The 23,049-nt window shown below is 39.1% G+C and overlaps 1 protein-coding gene across 6 annotated transcripts in view; it reads left to right on the forward strand.

Moving 5' to 3' along the window:
- Window positions 1-18,091, forward strand: part of THRAP3 (thyroid hormone receptor associated protein 3) — a 113,599-nt gene extending 95,508 nt beyond the window's left edge. For 3 of the 6 annotated variants that reach the window (XM_073615614.1, XM_073615615.1, XM_073615616.1), the window contains 6 exons: window positions 1,225-1,339; window positions 1,893-1,977; window positions 4,996-5,174; window positions 9,196-9,385; window positions 15,696-15,842; window positions 17,363-18,091. In XM_073615614.1, the coding sequence (XP_073471715.1) occupies window positions 1,225-1,339; window positions 1,893-1,977; window positions 4,996-5,174; window positions 9,196-9,385; window positions 15,696-15,842; window positions 17,363-17,575 (929 nt within the window). In that variant the 3' untranslated portion in view covers window positions 17,576-18,091. Of the gene's footprint in view, window positions 1-1,224; window positions 1,340-1,892; window positions 1,978-4,995; window positions 5,175-9,195; window positions 9,386-15,695; window positions 15,843-17,257 lie in introns of all 6 variants that reach the window. The other 3 variants (XM_073615618.1, XM_073615617.1, XM_073615619.1) reach the window with 3 other exon arrangements.
- The last annotated feature ends 4,958 nt before the right edge of the window (window positions 18,092-23,049 follow it).

Raw genomic sequence — 23,049 nt, forward strand, 5'->3', positions numbered from 1 at the left:
AGCAGCAGAATGTGCATTTTGTGCAAAAAAATCCAGCTGAACAGATTTTATATATCTAAAAAAAATTGTGTGTGTGTGTGTGTGTATATATATATATATATATATATATATATATATATATATATATTTATTGTACATCCCTAAGTGAAAATGTCCAAATTGGGCCCAAAGTGTCAATATTTATAATATTTAAAGTGTCAATATTTATAAGTGTCAATAAATATATAAGTGTCAATAAACCGTTTTAAACTTTTGAAAAACTAGTCACATTCATATATAAAAGCAGCAGTGCACAGCAATATTGAAAGTGCAAAAGACGCATAAAAGTAAATACAAAAATTAAAGTGGTTGTGTACCCTGATTATTTTTATCTACAGGTAAGCTTATAATAAGGCTTACCTGTAGATACAATTAATATCTCCTAAACCTGTATGGTTTAGGAGATATTCACTTTGCATGCTGACATCGGCGGCGCATGCGCTGTGAATGCCCGGCTGAAGGTCCGGCAGATGCTGCTGGAGTGACGTCATCGCGGCTCCGGCCACTCACAGCGCCGTAGCCACGAACCTGGAAGACACGCCAAGGGCAAAATGTCAGCTCCCTCGGCGTGGACCGGGATTAGATACCAATGCCTCGTTCTAAGGTATTTCATAATGAGCTAGTATGCACTGCATACTAGCTCATTATGCCTTTGCCTTACAGTTGTGTTTTTTTTCCCTGGGGGTATACAAACGCTTTAAAATTAATGTGCCAAAATGCATAGGATATACTCATAAATTATATAAACGCAAAATAATAGTTCATATAATCAAATGTCCAAACAAGGGTATTTCCAAGATGAGTACCGCTGAAAGAGCTTCTTTGTGTAAGCCTATATTGTATAACCATTGCACTTTGTAATGATTCCACCACCACTATGCACCAGAGTTAATGAGAAGAGTAAGCCTGATAGTTGTGCCATCACATGTAACTTCCATCCTGATCCCCACAATGGATGGCTCAATACTGGTCAGACATGTCTGGGCAGCTCGCCCTCTATGATAAATAGATCACCACACGGAGCCCCAAAATAGTATGATGTGTAATAATGTACTCAAAACCATACAGCAATACAAATTCCAATTGCACGCACACTATGTTCTTTACACAAGTCAGGAATTGTAATCCAGACAGGACAGTTAATTTGTTTTTCTTTATTGCAAAGTAATGCTTTTATCTTTCCAGAACATAATTTTGGTCCAACAACGATGACATTGAGTGAGCGTTTTTCCAGCTACCTAAAGAAAACAAAGGAGCAGGAGCCTTCATCAAAAACTCGAAAGAGTCCAGAAATTCACAGGTGCTTGTCATTGTCCTTACCTGCCCAATTCCTAAAGAAGGGGAGCTTAGTCTCGCCTCACTTCATGTTTGACTCGCGCTACATGGACATCTAAGAATGCTTGTTGATAGTTCCACTGAATGAATAGTGTGATCACATTGTGCTTTCTGCAATAATTGTATAAAAACCAACGTGGTAGAAACTGGAATCGTTACTCTTCTTCAATGCAGAACGGCTATTCTATTAAGTGGGCTGCAAGCAGCAGTGAGATTTAGCATCTTAATTCACTGATCTGAAATTAACTTCTAATATGATATTCTCAATGGACTGAAACAAATTGATGTGAATGGGACAATATTCAATATGTTGAAAACACATCTGTGATTTCAAAAGCATCCTTTTATCTTCTGCAAAATCTTTCTTTGGAGTCAAATGACAATTGGCTGGGCAACTTTTGTTTGGACGGTGCCTTAGCCAGGAATGTGTCTGTATTGTGCACTTTGCATGTATGTTTCATGAAATTCTACTTCCTATTTGCTTTCGTTTCTGATGCAGTATTTAATGTCTTCTGCAGGAGAATTGACATTTCTCCCAGTGCTTTTAGAAAGCATGGATTTATGCAGGAGGAGGGAAAACACACAAAAGAAGGCAGCCACAAGGTAAGGAAGTGCTCTAGTAACAAATTGGCATTGTGGACTAAAAGATCTAAGTAGGTGTTTTCTATCTAATAAGCCATGCTTCTCTCTTGCTCTCTACTTAAGTTTGTGTTTTTCTTTTAAGGATGTGAAATAATTCTAAAAAAAAAACTGCAAAAATGTTAAATTTTTAATAAAACAAAATCTATATATCAACAACCTTTATGAAGTGGTTTAGGATATGGTAAAAAATGAAATCACTCCAAAGTCTATTGTGATTGAACTTGAAAAAAAGAGGAAATTTGGATCCAAAATCTCCAATGATGAGCAAAGTGACCCTAATGTATTTTTGAGGTTCTGCTTGTAAGTATCTTACTCTATTGTATACAAGACTCGCTGTGTTCATAAAAGCCAATTGCATGTCTTGGAAGATGGGAATTCCATCTTCAGTGTTTAGTTGTTTTGCTTTGGCAAACATTGCCACCATTGCCACGAGTTAGTTGGTATGCACACTATATATATATATATATATATATATATATATATATATATATATATATATATATTACAAAAAGAATGCTTACTGCAGTTCATTCTTCTAAAACATCTATGAAATGAAATGGGGTTTTTGTCTGCAGGATTATACTTCTATGTTTACTGTTGCTGACATATATTTCTATTGCTTTTCTAGTTGGTTACGACTTCTAGGTATGTAAGAATTGTCATTACCTTTTAGAGGTATTTGTCAGGCAGTGGCCTTAGGCAGGCTATACATGGAGCAAATTTTCTTTAATTCGCATGGTCCCCCTTTAACACATTGTTAACAGGTGAATCCCTCCTGCCAAGCCATTGTGTTCCCCTGGTGGGGGAAGCCGCCCCTGCCTGAAGAAACCCGTGTTTACTGCTAGCTAGTGGCTATATCAGCCGCTAGCAAAAATAGTATTTACATTTAGCCTACCCATATGTGGTTCAAATCTTGTCTGGTTCCTGCTGAACTAGCCGGGATTCGAGCCGTCTATGGCCGGCCTTAGAATGCAGGCAACTAGCACCTGTGCACACAAATGGATAACTCCCCCAGATTCTAAAGATACCAAAATCCCAGGCTGCTGTAATGCACAAATCAGTATCTTGCTTTGGTCTCAAGCTAGCCAGCCCCTTTACTAGAGGTTTCTAATGGTTTCCATTTCCAAGACGGCATCCATTGTGATGGGTTGATAAGACATAATAGGGGATCAGTTCTCAATACTGCTCAGCCAGCAGTTCAGGGCACCTGGGAATCTATATAAATCATGTGAGTATATGTACTGGCATTTATAGATGTTTGCATTGTAATGTCGCAGCCTGCTATTAGTACCTAATACAGGTCTGATTTGTTTTATTTTTATGCTTTACTTTTTATAAAGGATAATATGGATATTTGCAGATTGGTAGCCTTAAAGAGACCCTGTCACCAACTTAAAAAGCCCCTTCCCTTGTCCATCATAGCCTTCTTTTCTGAGAATATCTTTCATTTACGCTGATCTAGCATCTCCACTCCTCACCCTACTTGCATAACCATTTATGTAGCTGTTGAAAAATGAGGAAAGGAGTATGCTATAGTGTGTCGCTTGAGTGACAGCTCAGTGTCTGCTAGAGCCGCTGATAATCCCATCCAAGATAATGGTGCCCAGCTGTAGTCTTAGACCTTTTGGATGTCTACATAGGTATATAAAATGCAATAAACCCACATATATAATCTTATAGGAAGATTTGTTGTGAAAACAGCTAGTGACGGGGTCTTTTTAATCAGATTTGTTGTGCCATGCTTTGCCGTACCCACTGTAGCAACAGTGAAAGCTTAAAATTGTTTTTAAATCGCACAACTTTTATAGCGCAGAAACAACTGCTGTGCCTTAGGGTGATCCTCTGATTTTTGATATGGGTGTTAGTGGTCATAAGTGCAACTAGAAACCAGCTGCTAAATGGTTGCTTACTTTCAAATGGTTCTCTATCCACTATTATAGAGCAACAGTTTTGAAATGTATAACAGATTACTGTAATATAATACTCAGTCTACCGGTTTGTCATCATAATTATTTTCAGCCATTTTGCTGTCGTTTTTAATTTTTATTAAACATTTTGTGACAGATGAAGTAGTTCTAGCTTAATGTGTCTTATCACTATACAGTTTGAAAGAGAATAATGTACCTGTATGCATTCATAGGATCAGTGCTGGGAAGACCAGTTTTTTTTTTTGGTACTAAGATTTATTGATTCTAGGTATTTAGTAATAAAAGATATAAGATATATAATTCATGCGCACTGGGCTTAAAAAAAATAAAAAAAAAAAAAAAAAAAAAGCATGCCGGTTTCCTTGGCAGAAAAAATACGGGTTTAGAAGAGTAGCGTTTTTTTATGCTAGAGAGCTCCAATCAAAAACGCAAACCTGAATGTGTTTTTTTTGTTTTTTTTCCCTGCCTCTAAATGCTGAGTCTAAAATATGCTTCTAATTGTCCCAATGTGCATGGACACATAGGATAACATCTGGCTGCTTCTACATGTAAAACACAACTCCTGTAGAAGCAGCGATTTTTAAAACCAGTGTGCATGGACCTTTTTTAATGTGGTGTTGATTTTATGAAGCTAGGTTTGGGGTAAAACTATCTGCATATTTAAGGTGCAAGCACAGTTATTTAGTAGTAAAATAAATTGAGGAGATACTTGTTTCATGGTGCATACATTTCTCAGAAATTGTCACTGGTATGACTAATGTAATTGACAATTCAGTTTTGTGTGTGTATATATGTGTTCTTCAAAAATTTTCCTTTTTTTTTTTTTTTTTTTTAATTCAACTCTCTTAAAATGTTTTGAAGACCCCGTGTGTGTGTGTGTGTGTGTGTGTGTGTGTGTGTGTATATGTGTATATATATATACACACACACACACACACACACACACACACACACACACACACACACCCACCCACCCACCCACCCACCTTTTTTTGATGTATGTGCTTTAGTTTCTTTAGGCACTGTTTCATTTGCTTCTTTACCACTCTAGGGGGAAGGAAAATACAGAGAGGAGCCTTCTGATCTGCGGCAGGATATTGAGCGCCGCAAAAAACATAAGGACAAGCGTGACCATTCCAGGGACTCTGGAGACTCTCGAGATTCAAGTCGGTCCAGGGAGAGGTCACCTGAAAAACCAGAGAAGACTAGGAAGTCCTCAAAAAAACACAAGTATGTGAGACTAAAAATTAGTTATTAGAAATTCTGCTTACTTTGTTCTCCATGGCGGGCTTTCACCATGTCAGAGGATGTGCTGCATGTGCCAAAATGTATGCGACTCAGAGGTACGTTTCCTTAGGACCTTGGGATACCCATGAAAATGTACTGCAATGCACGAATGCTTGTTTGATGTGTTTCTGCAACAGCAGCTTCCCTGAATGGATAGATGTAAATTGACCCTTATATTTGACAACTTCTCAGAAGAATTTAGTTGCTACAACAATTTTTTTTTTTTTTTTTTTTTTTTTTTTATGCAGTAAAAAAATAATGTGTGGCAGAAAATGTTTAGCTATTTTAGTGAATTGAGCCTTTACCAAAATATCAACATGTAATAGCACTGATGTTTTATATATTGCAGAAGTGTCTTAGGAACAAATTTTACTGTCAATGATTGTAATCGTATTATGATGAAATCTCTCAGTTGCTTGGGTGTTTATGGTTTATGGTTTTTTCCCAGAGTATGCTTTAGTGCTGTTCTGTGCCATGGACCTGGTTTGAAAGTAGTAACAGGCAATTTCTCTGAGAATAGAGACAGTTTCTTTATTCTGTGAATTTAATTTTAGGGGGAATGTTCTACAAAGAATAAAACAGTGGCTGTCCTAGAATGTGGTTACTGTGCTAATTTGGTCTATGGTCACCACGTGTTGACTACAATTAATACAGTACATGGTGTATGGTGGTGTGCATAAATGTATGGAGTCTTAATGGGAACCACACCAAAGAACCTTTATGCATCTTTGATGTGGTCTTTCAAGCTTGTAGTACACCGTTCCCGAAATATTGTCATTTGTGACTACTGCACAGGTACAGTGGCCACATGCCAAATCACCTTTAAGTGGTATTAAACCCAAAACTAATAATGTAATATATTGCAGCTTACCAGTCAGATGTGGTGGCTGCATCAGCTTTTTTTTTCTTTTTTTTTTTTTTTTTTTTTTTTTTCTTTTTCCTTTAGGCTTTTTTCCCCTCTGTTTTCACCTGGTGCTCTGGCCAGTAACTCACCTCCTGTATTAGAGTGCCCCTACTCTGGATTAAGGAGCTCAGGGAGGACCTTTTGGACAGCAGAATTGTCAGTCTGAGGGGAGGAAAGTATTAGATGTACTAGTAGATTTTAATACTCTAGCAAATTGACACCAAACTCCAGATCACACTTTATATTCAATCAGTTAAAGCAAACACTTTTTTTTTTTTTTTTAATTTTTTTTACCTTTTTTAAAGCAGAGTTCCACCCAAAAATTGAACTTCCGCTTTAAGTGCTGGTGACCTCCTGACATGCCACATTTGGCATGTCATTTTTTGGGGGGGGAGTGGGTACCCTGTTTTTAGAAGCACCCAGCTCCCACTTCCTCCCCTGGCGCCGGAAGGAAGATCACCTCTCCCCCTCCCTGCAATCTTCTGGGATGCGCGTGCGCTCTGGGCTGGAAGCCACAGTTAGAATGCTGGCTCCATGTGGAGGAGGAGGGAGAGGAGCGGGGCTTTGTGTGCCCGCATTGCTGGACTGTGGGACAGGTGAGTGTCTGATTATTAAAAGTCAGCAAGCAGCTACACTTTTTTTGTAGCTTCTGACTTTTAAATGGGTGGAACTCCTCTTTAAGATAAAGGTTTTACATAAAATATAAATAAAAGCTGATCATTTTAAGCACCCCTGCCAGTGTTTAATGGTTGGTCTCATCCCTGTAAACTTATATATTCTGCTGGAGAGCTTGTTCTTTTGAAAAACAGCAAAAATACTGGCTGGATCACCAGGTGAAAAGGAAAAAGCCTAATAAAACTAATACAGCCATCACATCTAAGTAGTGTTAAGCTGCAATAAATTAAATGTTTGCTTTTGGGTTTAATACTGCTTTAGGCTTATACACTTTTATCCAAAATGATTTATTATAGGCCATCTTTCTAAAGACCTATATCTGTTGATTGATCTGATCAAGGAGTCACTAGTTGGCTTTGTGTAAACAGTATAGGCATTATCTTGTACCAATATAATGCTGCGCTATCCAAATGTAATCATACGGTAACCGTACTAAATCAGAATATTACTGGCTGCAGTGGTGGTGAGATATATTCTATTCCTATATAAAAAAAATCTAGTGAATATAATAATGCAGTCTTATGCGATTTATAAGTTGCGATCATGAACAATAAAAAATTGCAATCCAATGCGATCCTTTTGGTGCCAAAACTGATACCTAAAATGAAAAATACACTAGGCCAAAAACCGAAAATGACCGATACTGAAAAATGACTATTTAAAAAAAATATTTTTAGATATTTTAAATAAAATGTATACATTTTTTTTATACCACATTTCTAACAGTATTAGTAAAATTTCCATGCAGTACACCTCTAGCAGATATGATACAGGAGATGGTCCAGAGACTGGGGACATGGTACAGGATATGGTCAGAGACTGGGGACATGATACAAGAGATCAATGCAGCCTCACCAGTGCCTGTCAGATGCAGCCTCACCAGTGCCTGTCAGATGCAGCCTCACCAGTGCCTGTCAGATGCAGCCTCACCAGTGCCTGTCAGATGCAGCCTCACCAGTGCCTGTCAGATGCAGCCTCACCAGTGCCTGTCAGATGCAGCCTCACCAGTGCCTGTCAGATGCAGCCTCACCTGTGCCCGTCATGCAGCCTCACCTGTGCCCGTCATGCAGCCTCACCTGTGCCCGTCATGCAGCCTCACCTGTGCCCGTCATGCAGCTTGCCAGTGCCCGTCATGTAGCTTGCCAGTTCCCGAATCAGAGCGGCGATTTTCGTGTGTCATGGAGCTGCATTTTAATTGCCCGGGTCACAGTAACGATGTCCCGCCTCCTGTAATCACGTCACACTGATTCAATGTCCCACCATTGGATCAGTGTGCCGCCTGTCACAGCAGGAGGGACATTGTTACTGCGGTCTGTGTAGTTAAGCTCCGTGATACACGGAGATCGCGGCGAGAGGGAAGTAGTGGACTGCAGCGTGCCGTGCCAGAATGACACCCCCGTAATGGGCGGCACCAGGGACGGTGCCCCGCCCCATTTTCGGCCCCATTATCGGAGTGACTTCTCTTTCGGCAAAGTGCAGAAAATGCCATTTTCAAACGATATGTTTTGGCCGCCAAAATTTCGATGCATCCATAGCATCAATATACAATAATCAATATAGAAATAAAGTGAACCTTGTTTAAAGTGCTCTTGTGCCAAACTAATTCATGCATTAATCTGTGTCCATAAAATCGCAGCATTAAGTCTATTCTTAATTACTCCATTCTTCTGGTGCTCATTGCAGATGATAAAACTGGGTTGCAAATGTCTCTATTGCATATGAATACTACATGTGTATATAGAGGTATGTATGCTACATAGGTTGTCATTGGGAGGATCGCATAGGATTGCAATTTTTATTCATGATCACAACTTATAATCGCATAAGATTTCATTATTATATTCACTAGATTTTTTTTATATAGGAATAGAATATCTCACCACCACTATTTAACTGCAGCCAGTAATATGATTTAGTTACGGTTACAGTATGATTACATTTGGATAGCGCAGCATTATATTGGTACAAAACTTTTTGGCACGAGCATATGTGACGTGATCAATGCTAGCAGATGTCCTTTAATCATCTCTAATTATTATTTGGATTTTCACATGGTAGCTCGCAAGATTCTGTTTGTTTTTTTAGTATAGGCATTATCCATATGCATTATTCATATCATTTAATAAGAATTATTTCCACATGCCACGTGTATGGCGTTGGTGGCAACAGGATTGGCAGTCCCCATGATGAAAAAACTTTTTTACTTGTTTACAAGTATGCCATGAGTGAAAAGCTATTGTCTTTAACATGCCATAGTATTCATGCTGTTAGATATTACTTTTATACAGTAGCTAGCTATGGAGTTGGATACTTGTGGAAAATCTGTAAATCTTAGTTTCATGGACATCTGACCTTTTTTTCTTTTTTTTTTTTTTATTTTAACAGGAAGCACAGGAAAGTGCGGGAGCGATCTCGCTCTTCCTCTTCTTCCTCGCGTTCTTCCCATTCCATGCGAGCACCACCGGCAACAGAAGAATTCCCTCATGATAGTGAAGAAAAAGAGGAAAGCTCTGCACGTTTAGGAAACAAGGATTTCCAAGGAAGCAGTGACAGAGGACGAGCAAGAGGAACTTTTGTAAGCTATTAATAGCATCCGGAGCAGTGGAATAACTAGACTGCACTGGAAAATGCAGAATACTGCATAAATATAATGGCTCTTGATTTTTTTATAGTTGGTATTCTGCAACAACGTTCAATAGCATTTTTTAACCATTTGAGCTCCAGAAGGTTTTACCCCCTATTTTTTTGCTATTCTGCACTGCGCTACTTTTAATTGGTAATTGCGCGGTCCTGCAACAGTATGCAAATTAAATTTATAGCATTTTTTTTAAATAGAGCTTTCTTTTGGTGGCATTTGATCACCACTGGGTTTATTTTTTTCTTTAAATGCAAAAAAGACCAAACATTTTGCAGAAAAAAACTGATATTTTCTACTTTCTGTTATGATACATATCCAATAAAATGATCAAAACATCAAATGCCTTCATAAATTTAGGCTAAAATGTGTTCTGCTACATGTCTTTGGTAAAAAAAAAAAAATCCTAAGTGTATGTTAATTGGTTTGTGTGAAAGTTATAGCGTCTACGAACTATGGTATATAGATTTGAAAATTGATCATTTCTGATATACTGACAGCCGATCTCTCTTGTTGAGGCTCTTAAAATGCCAGGCCAGTACAAATACCCCCCAAATGACCCATTTTTTGAAAATTAGTCTGAGATTTATTAAGCGGCACGTCAAGTTTTTTGAGGTTGTAATTTTTTTTGTTACATTTTTTTGGAAAATGAAGAAATGTATTTATTTACATACGGCCACCAGTGCAGTACACCATCATCATATGACTGGTGGGGCGGTGATCAGGGACACTGGTGACAGTTTGTGTAATTTAAAAAAAAAATATATATATATATATATATATATATATATATATATATATATATATATATATATATATATATAATTTTAGTTCTTTTTACCTTTTTAAAACCGTGTAGTTCACACAGTGGTTGCAGGAGCGGCACACAGCATTCAATCAGCGCTTTCAGTCAATTTCTGCAGCAGTGCTGATCTGTGTGTTCTGGTGGGGGTGTGACTTGAGTCCCCACTGTCAGAATACAATATCATAGCGAGAAAGATCTCTGCTTTTAGAAGAAGTTTGCTTTTTGTTTTTTTCAACCCACTGCTTGAATGAAAAAAAAAAAAGTGTGTATACCCTGTTTGAGTCAGCAGCAAGAAACAAATGGGAAGACCATTTATGGTGCTTGCACAAAGTTATTTTCCAGAATTCAGATTTTAAGTGTTCCATATCCCAATCTGGAAACATCAGTTGAGTTTGTTATGGAAATGAGTAACAACATCTGTGTTATTACTGAAACTTTAAGGGCTTGTTCACATGTAATGGTTGGGGTGTGGCAAAACCCGTGGTTGAGCTGCACTTTTGCCATCCCCAACTACTACTACCCATTTTAACTGTGCTTTGTAGCACAACACCTGCCTAACACAAGCCATTCATGTAAATGGGGCCACCCGGCAAGCACCCAATAATATGCGCTTCCTCAGCAGCTGTCGCATGCTCTCTGAAAAGTGATCTGAATGCAGATTGCAGTTATCACTGCTAGTATGAACAAGTGGTTAAGTGATAAGAAATGGCAGTTTTGCCCTACTAATACTGGTGTCTGAGGTGGGTTAAAAGGAATCAAAAAGCCCCCATGTAGCAAGCAACACAGTAGAGCCTTCTTAAAACCGAGTGTATTTGCAAGTCTTATTTTCATCACAGATCCAGATTATTTCTCATTTCATGCAGTCTGTCACTTTATGCTGTTTTGTGGCCAACTGCACATTCAGATCGGGTTTGGGCTAGTTAACAGTCATTACTGCAGTATAAGGAAACCTTGGCTTTTGTGGAGTAGGGCTTATGGACTGAGACAACAGTACAAGCAGACACTGTATAGTCATGTGCACTAAACCAAAAAACTCCCTACCTATTGTGGAACACAGCAAGGTCTACCTAAAATGCATGTAATTGCAGGTCTAGCTTCACTCACAGATCCAAAAAATAGGGGCTTTATCACTCCTAATAGGATAGTGGGTGGAACCATGCAAATCCTTTATTTAGCCCACCTAACCATAACATGTCTGGTTGTTCTGTTGTCGGCCTTTTAAAATACACCCAATTCCAAAAAAGTTGGGACACTGTGTACAATCTACATAAAAACAGAATGCAGTGATTTGCAAATTCTCATAAACCCATATTTTATTCGAAATAGAAAAACTATCAAATGTTTTAAAGCGGTAGTAAACCATGCCAAGTAAAAAAAACAACCCTTGCAAGGCAAAGGCATAATGTGCTAGTTATGCATTGCATACTAGCACATTATTAAATATTTACCTTGGGACTAAGCCCTCCATTGGCACGCATACAGGGCTTCCATCTTCCCCCTGTCTTCCTTCTGGGTTTGCAAGCTCCAGCTGAGTGGCCAGGACAAGCGGGTGACTTACCTCCTGCACATGCGCGCAGGAGTCCTCGGCTCTGGCACGACGCTCTGAAGATCCAGCAAGGTATGCCGGACCTTCAGAGCGCATGCGCCAGTGATGTCACTGGCTGCATCCAGTGTGATTATCTCCTAAACATCACAAGTTTAGCAGATATTCACTACACCTACAGGTAAGCCTTAAAATGGGCTTACCTGTAGGGACAATTTAGAAAAAAGTTTACTACCGCTTTAACTGAGAAAGTACCATATTAAGAAAAAAAATTTGTTTCGAGATGGACGGCAGCATGTCTCAAAAAAAAAGTTGGGACAGAGCCATAATTACAACGGTGTAGCACCCTTCCGTTTTTTAATTTTATTTAAGAATTGCAGCATCCAACAAGCTGTATAGAAAACGACGATGGAAACCATACTACTTGAAGCGCACAAATCACTGACCAGAAACAAAGCGACCTGGCCAATATGCAAAACAATAACTGTTTTTCCTAAGAGGACCCAACATATATGCTGGATGCAAACCAGTACAACAAAGTGGACATGGATTGAAACCCAGACCTCAAAGATATGACAACGGTTCGGTCGTTGTTCCCTAGCATGGAATGTTCCAGTAGGTATCCTATCTCACATCCAAAAAAGGGGGCCAAAGGGGAGTAGGATACTGCAGATCTGGGAAGCCGGCTAGGGGGAACTCGGCAACCAACAGGACTCGTCTTGAGGAGAGCCTTACCCTCTTCAAAATAGATATATGTTCCAAAGGATCCAGGTTTTGCCATACAATGTTGTGTGTTTATTTTGAGCAAAAAGCACAAGGTCCTCCATCTGGTTGAGCTCTTCTACCCTGTTGAGCCAGAGCCCAATGGAGGGAGGTTTGTGGATCTTTCCACGGGAGCAAAATGCATGATTTTTCAGTGTTAAGAAGATGGCGCATAATTCCCTATAAGTTTTAGTCGGAATGTCTGAGACCTAAAGAAGATAAAAGGAAGGATCCTCTGGCATCCGATAGTAAACTTTTGTGGTATTCTGCGCACTTCCTTCCAGAAGCAGTCAGGTCTCGGGCAGGACCAAAAGATGTGCAGCAGCATCCTCTGTTCCTCCGTAAAATATTTGTGAAGACCAGATGGGGTACGATACCACCCGGTAAAGATCTTGAAGTTGTTTTCCTGTGTTCTTGTACAGATGAATGATTTAACGGTAAAGCCTCTTTTGATCCTCTTTTGATCCTCTGTGGATGTTCTGCCCAAGTCAGTCTCACATTTATGGAGATAAGGCAAGGTGAGGTCATCCGATGATGAAACTAACGGGGAATGCATTTTGGATAGAGTGCGAGGTAGGGTACCTTATGCAGTATGGAGTTATTCAAAGGTAGTCAACAGACGCCAATAGTTGCTTGGCAGAGGAAGAGAACTGAAGAAGTGTTGAAGTTGTAACACTTTCCAGTAGTCTTGGCTACAGGGCCCTGTCAGGGCTATTATCCCCTCTTCTTTTAACACTCTGTAGACATCTGGGAACTGAGGAGACCAGTTGCTGGAGTTTTGGGAGAGTAATGTTGTCCCATTCTTGCCTGATATAGGATTCTGACTGCTCAACAGTCCTGGGTCAGCCTTGTCATATTTTTAGTTTCAAGATGCGCTAAATATTTTATATTGCTGAAAGATCTATTATGTAGGCAGGCAAGTTAGGCACCCAGACTCTTCTGCGAAGCCATGCTGTTGTCATAGATGCAGCAATGTTCTGCTGAAATATGAAAGGCCTTCTCTGAAAAAGACATCTGGATAGGAGCATATGCTGCTCTAAATCCTGGATATATCTTTTAGCATTGATGATGCTTTTTCTAATGTGCAAGCTGCCCATTCCATACAAACCCGCATAGCATCAAAGGGTACAGGCTTTTGAACTGAGCACTGGTAACGGAGCAGGACGTGGCACTCGTTTAGGATGGAACATGTAACTGTTCCTGCAGACACTTGGCGATTCCCGCACTCTGACGGCAGTTCAGGGAGAACTTCCATGTGCTAGCTGTCACTTTTTGAAACAAGGGTGGCTGTGCAGGGATCCGCCGTGTCATTAATTCAGAGTTCTGTGAATGGATGAACTACAACTGCCAACAGCCTTTTCGGCTTTCTGCTTGCAGTTCTCAATGAACTACCAGGGCGCTGTTGAGTGCTGTGGTAGATAGTTAATTCTTCCTGTTATGTGAAACTGCCTGCCTGTCTGATGCATGGACAGTCAGCTCATACTGACTGCAGGAGACCTGGATGACTCCAACGGTCTGCTGGTCGCTGGTATGATGCTTTACAGGCTCCTTTGAAGTAAACATATCCTTTAAATGAGCTTTGGCCTAGAGAAGACGGCAGTGTTTTCTGGTTCATGTTCAGCTATGGCTGCTTCTTTGTATGATAGAGCTTTACCTTGCATATTTGGATAGCACGGTGAACTGTGTTCAGTCAGTGATTTTTGGAAGTCTTTCTGAATCCATGCAGGGATGTCCATCACAGAAACATGCCTGTCTTTTAATGTAGTGCCTGAAGATCATGGGTATCCAAGCATTGCTTTCAGCTTGTCCCCCTTACATTGAGATTTCCTCAGATTCTGAGTCTTTTGATGTGTACTGTAGATGATATTCTTAAAGCTTTACAATTTTACGTTTAGTAATATTATTAAATTGAACACATTTTTAGTTGTAGCTTTTTACAGATTGGTGAACCTTTACTTCTGGGACCCTCTGACCCTCTAAGATGCTCTTTTTTTTTAATACCCAATCACATTACTGACCTGTTGCCAATTAACCTAATTAGTTGCAAAATGTTCTTTCACCTCTTGTTAGTACTGCTTACTTTTCCAGCTTTTTGTTGTACTGTCCCAACTGTTTTGAGACCTCTTGCTGCCATCAATTTCAAAATGACTTCCTTTTTTTATTAAAATGATACATTTTCTTAGTTTAAACATTTGTTTTGTGTTTTCTATCATATATACAATGAGTTTGAGATTTCCAAATCATTGCTTTCTGTTTTTTTTTTTTTTTTATGTAGTTTTTACTGTGTCCCAACTTTTTTTGGGGTTGTAAGCATGTGCCCCTTCCTTCTGCTCCACAGAAGCAATAGTTTCCTTACACTGCGCTGATGGCCAGCTAGCTTGAAACTGCTGTATGTAGTCTGAAATTATTTACTCTGTAATAGGCTGGGTCTATACTGTAAACCCCTAGTTCTGGCTGTAAGTTGGCCACCAAGGTATGATTTGCAGTGCCCCATCCACTATCCTAAAATAGGGGAAAAAGTACTTATTTTTTGGATTTGTGTTTCTTTAGTTTCAGAAAATCGCATATAACATAAATTATAGGGTAGTTTTGTGCTGAGTTTATTTTTCTTTCCCTTAAGAACTGCAGCTGAATATGTATGCAAAGATGCAGGTGGCATTGACCTAGTTGCCTTAACCCAAACACATTTACAAGAAAAACTATTCTGCATGGGGAATGTGGAAAAACCGAGTGCTGTGTAGAGATACAGAAATCTGTATGTCTACTATATACTGCAATGTTTCTTTAGGGATAGATATATTGAAATCCGTTTTTACTTTTGTTGTCTCCAGAAAAGAGGAGTGAATTTAGGAGTTTTTTTTTTATTTTCTGTGCAATTACACAACTCTGTAGGTTTTATTCCAAAACTCACTGTTGTGCTTCAGTTGATGGAAGGTGCTGTACTAACATTCTCAGTTTGCCTTGTAGAAACAGCTGTTGGCTTGTGTGGATGCAATTATGATTAAAAAAGTTTGCATCTCTTAGCATTATGCTTACACACCAGTACATTGAATTCTTTGTGCGTTAACCTGCTCTTTCAGTTTAATTGACGGTGACATTTGTTTTCTATGTGAATTTAAAATTGGAATCTGTCCCCACAGCAATACAGGGCCAGAGGGACAAGACCTTGGGGCAGAGGTGCATTTCCAGGAAATAACAATAACAACAATAATGATTTCCAGAAACGAAACAACCGGGAAGAGGAATGGGATCCAGAGTACACACCCAAAAGCAAAAAGTACTACCTGGTAAGTATGCTTCCAATAGTTTTGGTAGTTGAATTGGTGCGCTTTTAACCTCATCCGGACCAGCCGCCGCAGTTTAACTGCGGCAGGTTGGCTCGGCTGGTCAAAGCGACGTTGCCTTACGTCACTTCGTCTTTTGGCCACTAGGGGAGCGCCCGCAGCATGTGCCCGGGGCCGATGCGAGTGCCCGGTGGGAGTGATGGCCACCGGGCAGCCACGATCACTTGTGACACACACAAATCCCGGTTCTTTCGGGAGAGTAGAGACGGATTGTGTGTTCATACTAAGTATGAACACCAATCTCTCTCTCTCTCCTAGAACAGTCCTATCCCCCCACAGTTGGAACACACACTAGGGAACAGAGGTAACCCCTTGATCACCCCCTAGTGTTAACCCCTTCCTGCCAGTGACATTTATACAGTAATCAGTGCATTTTTATAGCACTGATCGCTGTATAAATGTCAATGGTCCCAAAAATGTGTCCAATTTGTCCGCCGCAATATCGCAGTCTCAATACAAATCACAGATCGCCGCCATTACTAGTGAATGAAAGAAAATAATTTTTAAAAGCCATAAATCTATCCCCTATTTTGTAGATGCTATAACTTTTGCGCAAACCACTCAATATACGTTGCGATTATTTTTGTTTTAAAAAAAAATATATATATATATAGAAGAATACATATCGGCCTAAACTGAGGAAAAAATTTGGTTTTTAGAAAAAAAGTGGGATATTTATTATAGCAAAAAGTACAAAATATTGTATTGTGTTTTTTTTTTTGGTTTTGTTTTTCCTTTCAAAATTGTCGCTCTTTTGTTTAAAGCGCAAAAAAATAAAACCCACAGAAGTGATCAAATACCACCAAAAGAAAGCTCTATTTGTGGAAAAAAAGACTTAAATTTTGTTTGGGTACAGCGTCGCATGACCGCGCAATTGTCAGTTAAAGCGACGCAGTGCCGTATCGCAAAAAATGGCCTGGTCATTAAGCAGCCGTTTCTTCCGGGGCTGAAGTGGTTAAGTGGGCTGAATTATGTATATTCAAGAACACTTCATGGGATCTGTGCTTGGGGACAGGAAGCCATGTGACAGGAGCCTTTCATTTCTATTCAATATGTCTCCTTTGCTCTTTTTTGATAAGTGCTGCCTGGAAGATGGACTTTTGTTTAGCATCTTTACCTAAACTGTCACTTTAGATTATATAGTTTTTAGTGATTTGTACATGGTCGTCCTACTTATTTCCTTTAGCATTCAACACTCTGAAACTGTCTAATCCTAATGGGCACAGAACTGGTTACAAAATTTACAGAATAAATATTTAGTAATTTTGTTTTATGGAGGGTAATTTTGCACGTTAAACAGCTTAGAATAAAAGGTCATGTTCCCATTTTGCGTGTTATAGCAGCATGTTCATTTTCAGGTGCGGTGGTAAACAAAAGACCAGTGCATAATGTGGAGTCGCCCATACATTACAGTGACATTCAGTATCCCGACACCGTCTTGATCCATTCTCATCTCTCTGCAGCATGATGACCGGGAAGGGGAAAACGAGGAAAAATGGGTGAATCGTGGGAGAGGCCGTGCCAGTTTTCCTCGAGGAAGGGGCAGATTCTTATTTCGAAAGCCTGGCACCAGTCCTAAGTGGTCCCATGACAAGTTCAGCGGAGAGGAGGGAGAAATAGAGGAAGACGAGAGTGGAGCAGAAAAGGATGAGAAAGGCAGCTTGCAAATGGATTAGCCAGATTTCAGATTCTAACATTGGACTCTTTCCTACAACCCCTTCCATAGGATATTGTGATCTGCTGATATTTTTCCACGTAATCAAATAGTTCTCTATTGACTTGATTTTATATTTTTCACTCATTTGATTTGTAATTTTTTTTGTTTTATTCATATGTTATGTCAATTTTGGTGAATAATATAAATTTAAGGGGATACTTTAGGCCTGGACCTTGACACATTTCCACTACCTACCCTGTGTATGCATACATTTTGATCTTTTATGAAACCTAAATCGGATATTTGTGTGTAACTTTAACATGCCATCCACAAAGCAATGTCATGTATCATTTTGTTATATTGGAATTCCTGTAAAGAATTTGTTTTTTTTTTTGTTTTTTTGTTTGTTTTTTTAATTACCTGTACCTGTTTTAAGCTTGCTTAATACATAGTTACCACAAATATGGTACCTTTTTAGAGAAATATTTTGAGTCTTTTCCTTAACGTTAAAATAAACGTTTATGGGTACAAACAATTGTGTTTAGTGTTTTTTGTATGAAATGTTTTAATTATACATAACAAGTTAGTTACTATGTCCTTTAGAAATGGGTACAAAATTAAATTTTCTACTTTTGGCATTTACAGTGACCTAATGTATGTTCATAAAATGACAAAACGCTTATCTTCCCATATCAAACACATGAAGAATAAAATATAAATTTGAGTGGGCAACTAGCATTTTCAGAAGGTCAGCAATGACAATCTGTTTCTATCATGACAGATTTCTTTTATGCAACCTACTAGTAAAGGTGTACATAGACTTTTAGATGTGCTAAGCCTTGATCCTAGATATGTAAAGAGGACCTTGATTGAGTTTTTTGAACCACTGACAAAAATGTGAACAGGTGCTAACCCTACATCTGATTCTACACAAAAAGGGTGTAAAATTATGTAAGTAAAAAAAAAAAAAAGTTAAGAAATGATATACAGAAGTATACCTTGTAGAAAAAATTGTAGTAAATACAAAATCTACAGTAATCAAGCAAGGTGGTGATTTGGAGAAAAGCACAATACATAGATACTGTTCTAATATATCAAGGAAGATCTACAACTCTCCAAAAGAAAAGGATACACAATTAGCTCAGTAAATAGATGATTCCACAATCAAGGTGGATAGAGGAATCCTCCCTGCTGCACTATTGGATGTTGACAGCAGGAGCACCTGTGTCAAAATACTCTGATCAGCAATGCTCCTGATTGGCTTGCAGATGCTTGTCGAATGAAAATTTACCTGCAGTCCCGTTCGAGATGCGTCCATCTTTAGATAAGCTTCCCTCGAACAGGAACCACCATAGATGGATCAATTTTGTCTGGTCCCTGCTGAACCAGCCAAATTTTAATCCATCTATGGCCAGCTTTAGTTGGTAATACAGTGAACGCACACACATGCTGATTACACTTGTTAAAACACTTAGATTCTTTTCTCCGGTAAACAGGTGTTTCATTGTTGCACAGCTTCTGCAAAGATCAAATGTGCTTCTTTTGCAGAATTACATAAACAGTATATATGCTACATAAAGTCCAACTCTATTGGGAAAATGTTTTGTGGACCAAAAAGTTGAATTGTTCAGGAAGAATACTCATCACTATGTATCACACAAAAAGGACACAGCTTATCAACATTAAAACCTCGTCCCAACTGAAGTAGTATGGTAGGGGGGACATCACAATTTGGACTTGTTTTGCTGCCTCAGGGCCTGGACCACTTGGCATCATTCAGGGGAAAATAAATTCCTACGTTTACCAGATTTCCCACAAAATAATGTCAGAGTGAATGGTCAAATTTCTCCTGAACGTTCTGCAGGCATTCTCCAGAGCTACCTTGAAGTTCTTCCTGCCAAAAGAGCTTTGAACGGCTATTAAGGCCAGGGGTTCACTTTCTTTTTTCCTCTAGCACTGTAAATGTTTAATGGGTGTGTTCAATAAAGACACGAGGAATTGGAATAGTTTGTGTGTTAGCTTACTGCTCCACTATTCTGGTTTTTCCACCTTGTTATGGTATTGCGCAAGATTCATGAAGCATATGCAACACTTTTGTCTGACAGCAACTCGTGTATCAAATTCCTAAATGTGCCACTTTTACATTGTCGCATTGAATGCACCGAAATATATTGTGTCACATTCAATAAGCCAAAATGTAATGTAAAATACTGAGTTTGTATCCTACGAAATTGGAGCTCCCTGTATGCCAACTCTTTTTTTTTTTGGTGTACAGGGAGAAACTGGTGCAGACTGATTTTGCCAAAGTTTCTTGTGCGCTTTCTAAAAGTGGCGCAGCCAAATTCAAGAGCAAGTTCTAGACCGGTACATGAATGTGCTGCATGCTGCACCTCTTTTAGAACACGAGAGTAATTTTCACAAAATCTGCTCCAGTATTTTTCTGTTACAGGGATTGTGTTTTGTCTATTGTGACTTTTGGCAAATTCCTGCAGAAAACCAGATGCTTCAGAGGGGTTTACATACGTTTTCTTGCCACTGGAAAGTAAGAATGAAAACCCAAAAACCTCCGGGATGGAAACCACTTTCTGGAAAGCTTAATGTCAGTGGTGCATTAATATGATTTTTATGGGACAGTCATTGGCAGGGTGGCCATATTTGTAATCTCATTACAGATATTCTTCAATTTAAGTATGCAAAACCCACAAGGAGGTATTTTGGAACTACGCGCTGTGGTCTGAAACTTATATTAAGTGGATCTATTTTTTTGCTATATGATTTTGTGGTTTCTAGTGGCACTTGGTACATATAGAAGACTGTATATTTATTGCAGTATTGCCAGCTAATGGAGGCTAACGACCCCCTAACCCTTTTTTCTTTTTTTTCTTTTTTTTCTTTATTCCTCATATTTCTTTACTAGTATGAAATTCTTCCAAAATTAACATTAAAATCAACTACTTTGAGAAACAATTGTTATTTTAAAGGCTTTCATATTCCCTAATCAAAATGATTAAAGATGAACTGCAGTCTGCTCACATAATTTGTAATAAAAACATCTTTGCTATTCTGAAGCTTCCCTCCAACCACTTTGCATATTTTTTTATATGTACTGTGATTCTGTACTTGCCAAATATCCTGCAAAAATCTCCCTCCACTGAGTCTGGCTGCAACCATTTTAACTGTGGGCAGCTGGGTCTGCTGTCCACTTCCTGGATTTACACAGACGCACCTCCAGCCCCAGTTGGCCCTCTTATGACTCATTCCCCCCTCCCTTCCTTGAAAACTTTTGTGAGAGTGAGAGTTGTGCATGTTATAAGCCTAGGCTTTTTACAAGACAAACAGGAAGTGGGCTGTATAAGGTATTTACTGGCAGGAAAAAAAATGTTTTACTATCCAAAGGTAAAATAACAAGGGCAGAAAATTTAATAGATGGGAAAAAAAGACTGAAGGTCCGCTTTAATAACCTTTGTGTAAATCTCAAACATGCAAGGCAACCTAAGGATATTTCTGCACAAAAAGCATTGGCCAAGCAAGAATGAGCTGGTGGCTGACTATGACAAACATTTGGAGGTTGTTCGGGTTGTGCACAACTATACTTTGTTCTTTCTACTCCCTGGAGAGGTTTACTTTTGAAAGACACAAGTTTGCCCTGCAGACCTTTCCTGAGGCCTAGCTGGTATGTGGATTCAATGGCTTCAGTCCTGTGACATCACTTGCTGCATACTCAGAAGGCATTTGTTTTAGGATCAGAAGCACAGTTGGGCATTTGGAAGTCTGAAAAGGAGAAAATCAAAGTATAACCATGTTACTGTGAGGTGTCGTCATATCCACATCATAAAAAAAAACTATCAATAAATGGTGTATTACATGCTGTTCATACACACTCTGTCACTATGTGATTAGTTTTCTGTATTCTGCAAAAAACCTGGTTGATCCTGCTGCACTCCTTCCTCCACCTTTTGTTCATGTCCCCAATGCAGTTGGGGATTTTGCAGCTGTGGTGGCAACTCTGCACAACTAAACAAATAGTTTTGCGTAATGTAGCAGCATTGTCACATGTAGAACACCCAATGTTGGAGATTATTTTTACAAAGCAATATACCTTGGCATGCTGGTACTGACTAGTATTCCAGAGTTTCTCTTCAACCTCAGTTGCTCGGATCCATTCAATGCTAATGCAGGGATAGGCAACCTTAAAGGGGTGGAGAAATACCTGAACAACATGGGAGAAGTCAAAGATCACCGGTCACAGTGTCGCCTCTTAACATCTGATTTAAACCTCTTAATTGCAGTACTACTGTGTCACAAATGCCTGCATTTCACAGCAATCATAGGTTTAAATCACGTGGTGAGGAGGCAACATATCGATACCTGTCAACACACCCTTAGGGCTCATTCACACCTAAAGTTTTGGGGTGGTAAAACAGCAGGATATAATAGAAGTCGATGGCTAAGTGCAGGAAAGTTGCAGGTACGCTGCACTGTGTCCGCAGTGTGGGTAAACCAAAGCACATCAGTGTAAAAGTAGCCCTATACTATTATGTCCAGTGTACTGCTTCACACTGACCTTAAGATCTCTTCTTTCCTGCTGCTGGCACCACTCTGGAGACCGCTAGCCAGGATAAGAGATGGAGTGCAGTTGGTATCACTCAACATTAGGCAGGATCCTGCATTACAGAGGAGGCATTGGCTTATGCGGCTCTTGAGCCCTATTATAGTTCCAAATTTACAAGTAATCCCTCTGCATTGCACTCTTTTTGATGCTCTGGGATGGTGGGTCAACAAGCCCAGATCGCATTCTACAGATTGCTCAGCCCTGAGCTTTGGGGTGGTTTTTTTAAGTCTTTGCCAAGGTTGAAAAAGGCTGGTGTAGTCTTTAGTTCTTTCAATGGCCAATGAATACTTTTTGCCTGGAACTGTGTTCTATAATATCCAGTTTGTTCACAATTTATAAAAGCAAACTGTTAAATAAAGGCTTAATTTACTGTTGCAAGCAAAAACACATATTCACTATTATATTTAACATTATAAAGCAGACACAGGTTAAAAGGCTATTTACTTTTGTTACAATTGAAATGTTTAATTGCTGGTTGATTTCTCATTTAGTCCAAAAATATTAGCCTCATTTAAATTTTATAAAACCCTTATTTTTCTTTAGTTTACACTCAAAAATATATTGACGTCATTGATATTGACGTATATTGATTGTCCCCATTGTGCCAAGTGTGGCTTGCACCGTCAAAGGCTACAATACACACTAATGCATAAGAGATAACTAAAACCAAGTCCAATAATCTAATATATTGCAGTTTACCAGTACTTAGAAAATACAGTACCTGTTGCTCTGACCAGAATCTGTGTCCTTGTCGCTTCCTTTTAGCTAGCTTGGAAACAAAACAATCTTATCTTAATTGCATAGCACATTGGTTACAGGTTGGTACCTTCAGGTGATTGAGTACCTTGCTTTACGAATTCATTATTTCTTTATCGTACATC

The sequence above is a fragment of the Aquarana catesbeiana genome, linkage group LG02, assembly GCF_042186555.1.
Source record: "Aquarana catesbeiana isolate 2022-GZ linkage group LG02, ASM4218655v1, whole genome shotgun sequence".
NCBI classification, from domain to species: Eukaryota; Metazoa; Chordata; class Amphibia; order Anura; family Ranidae; genus Aquarana; species Aquarana catesbeiana.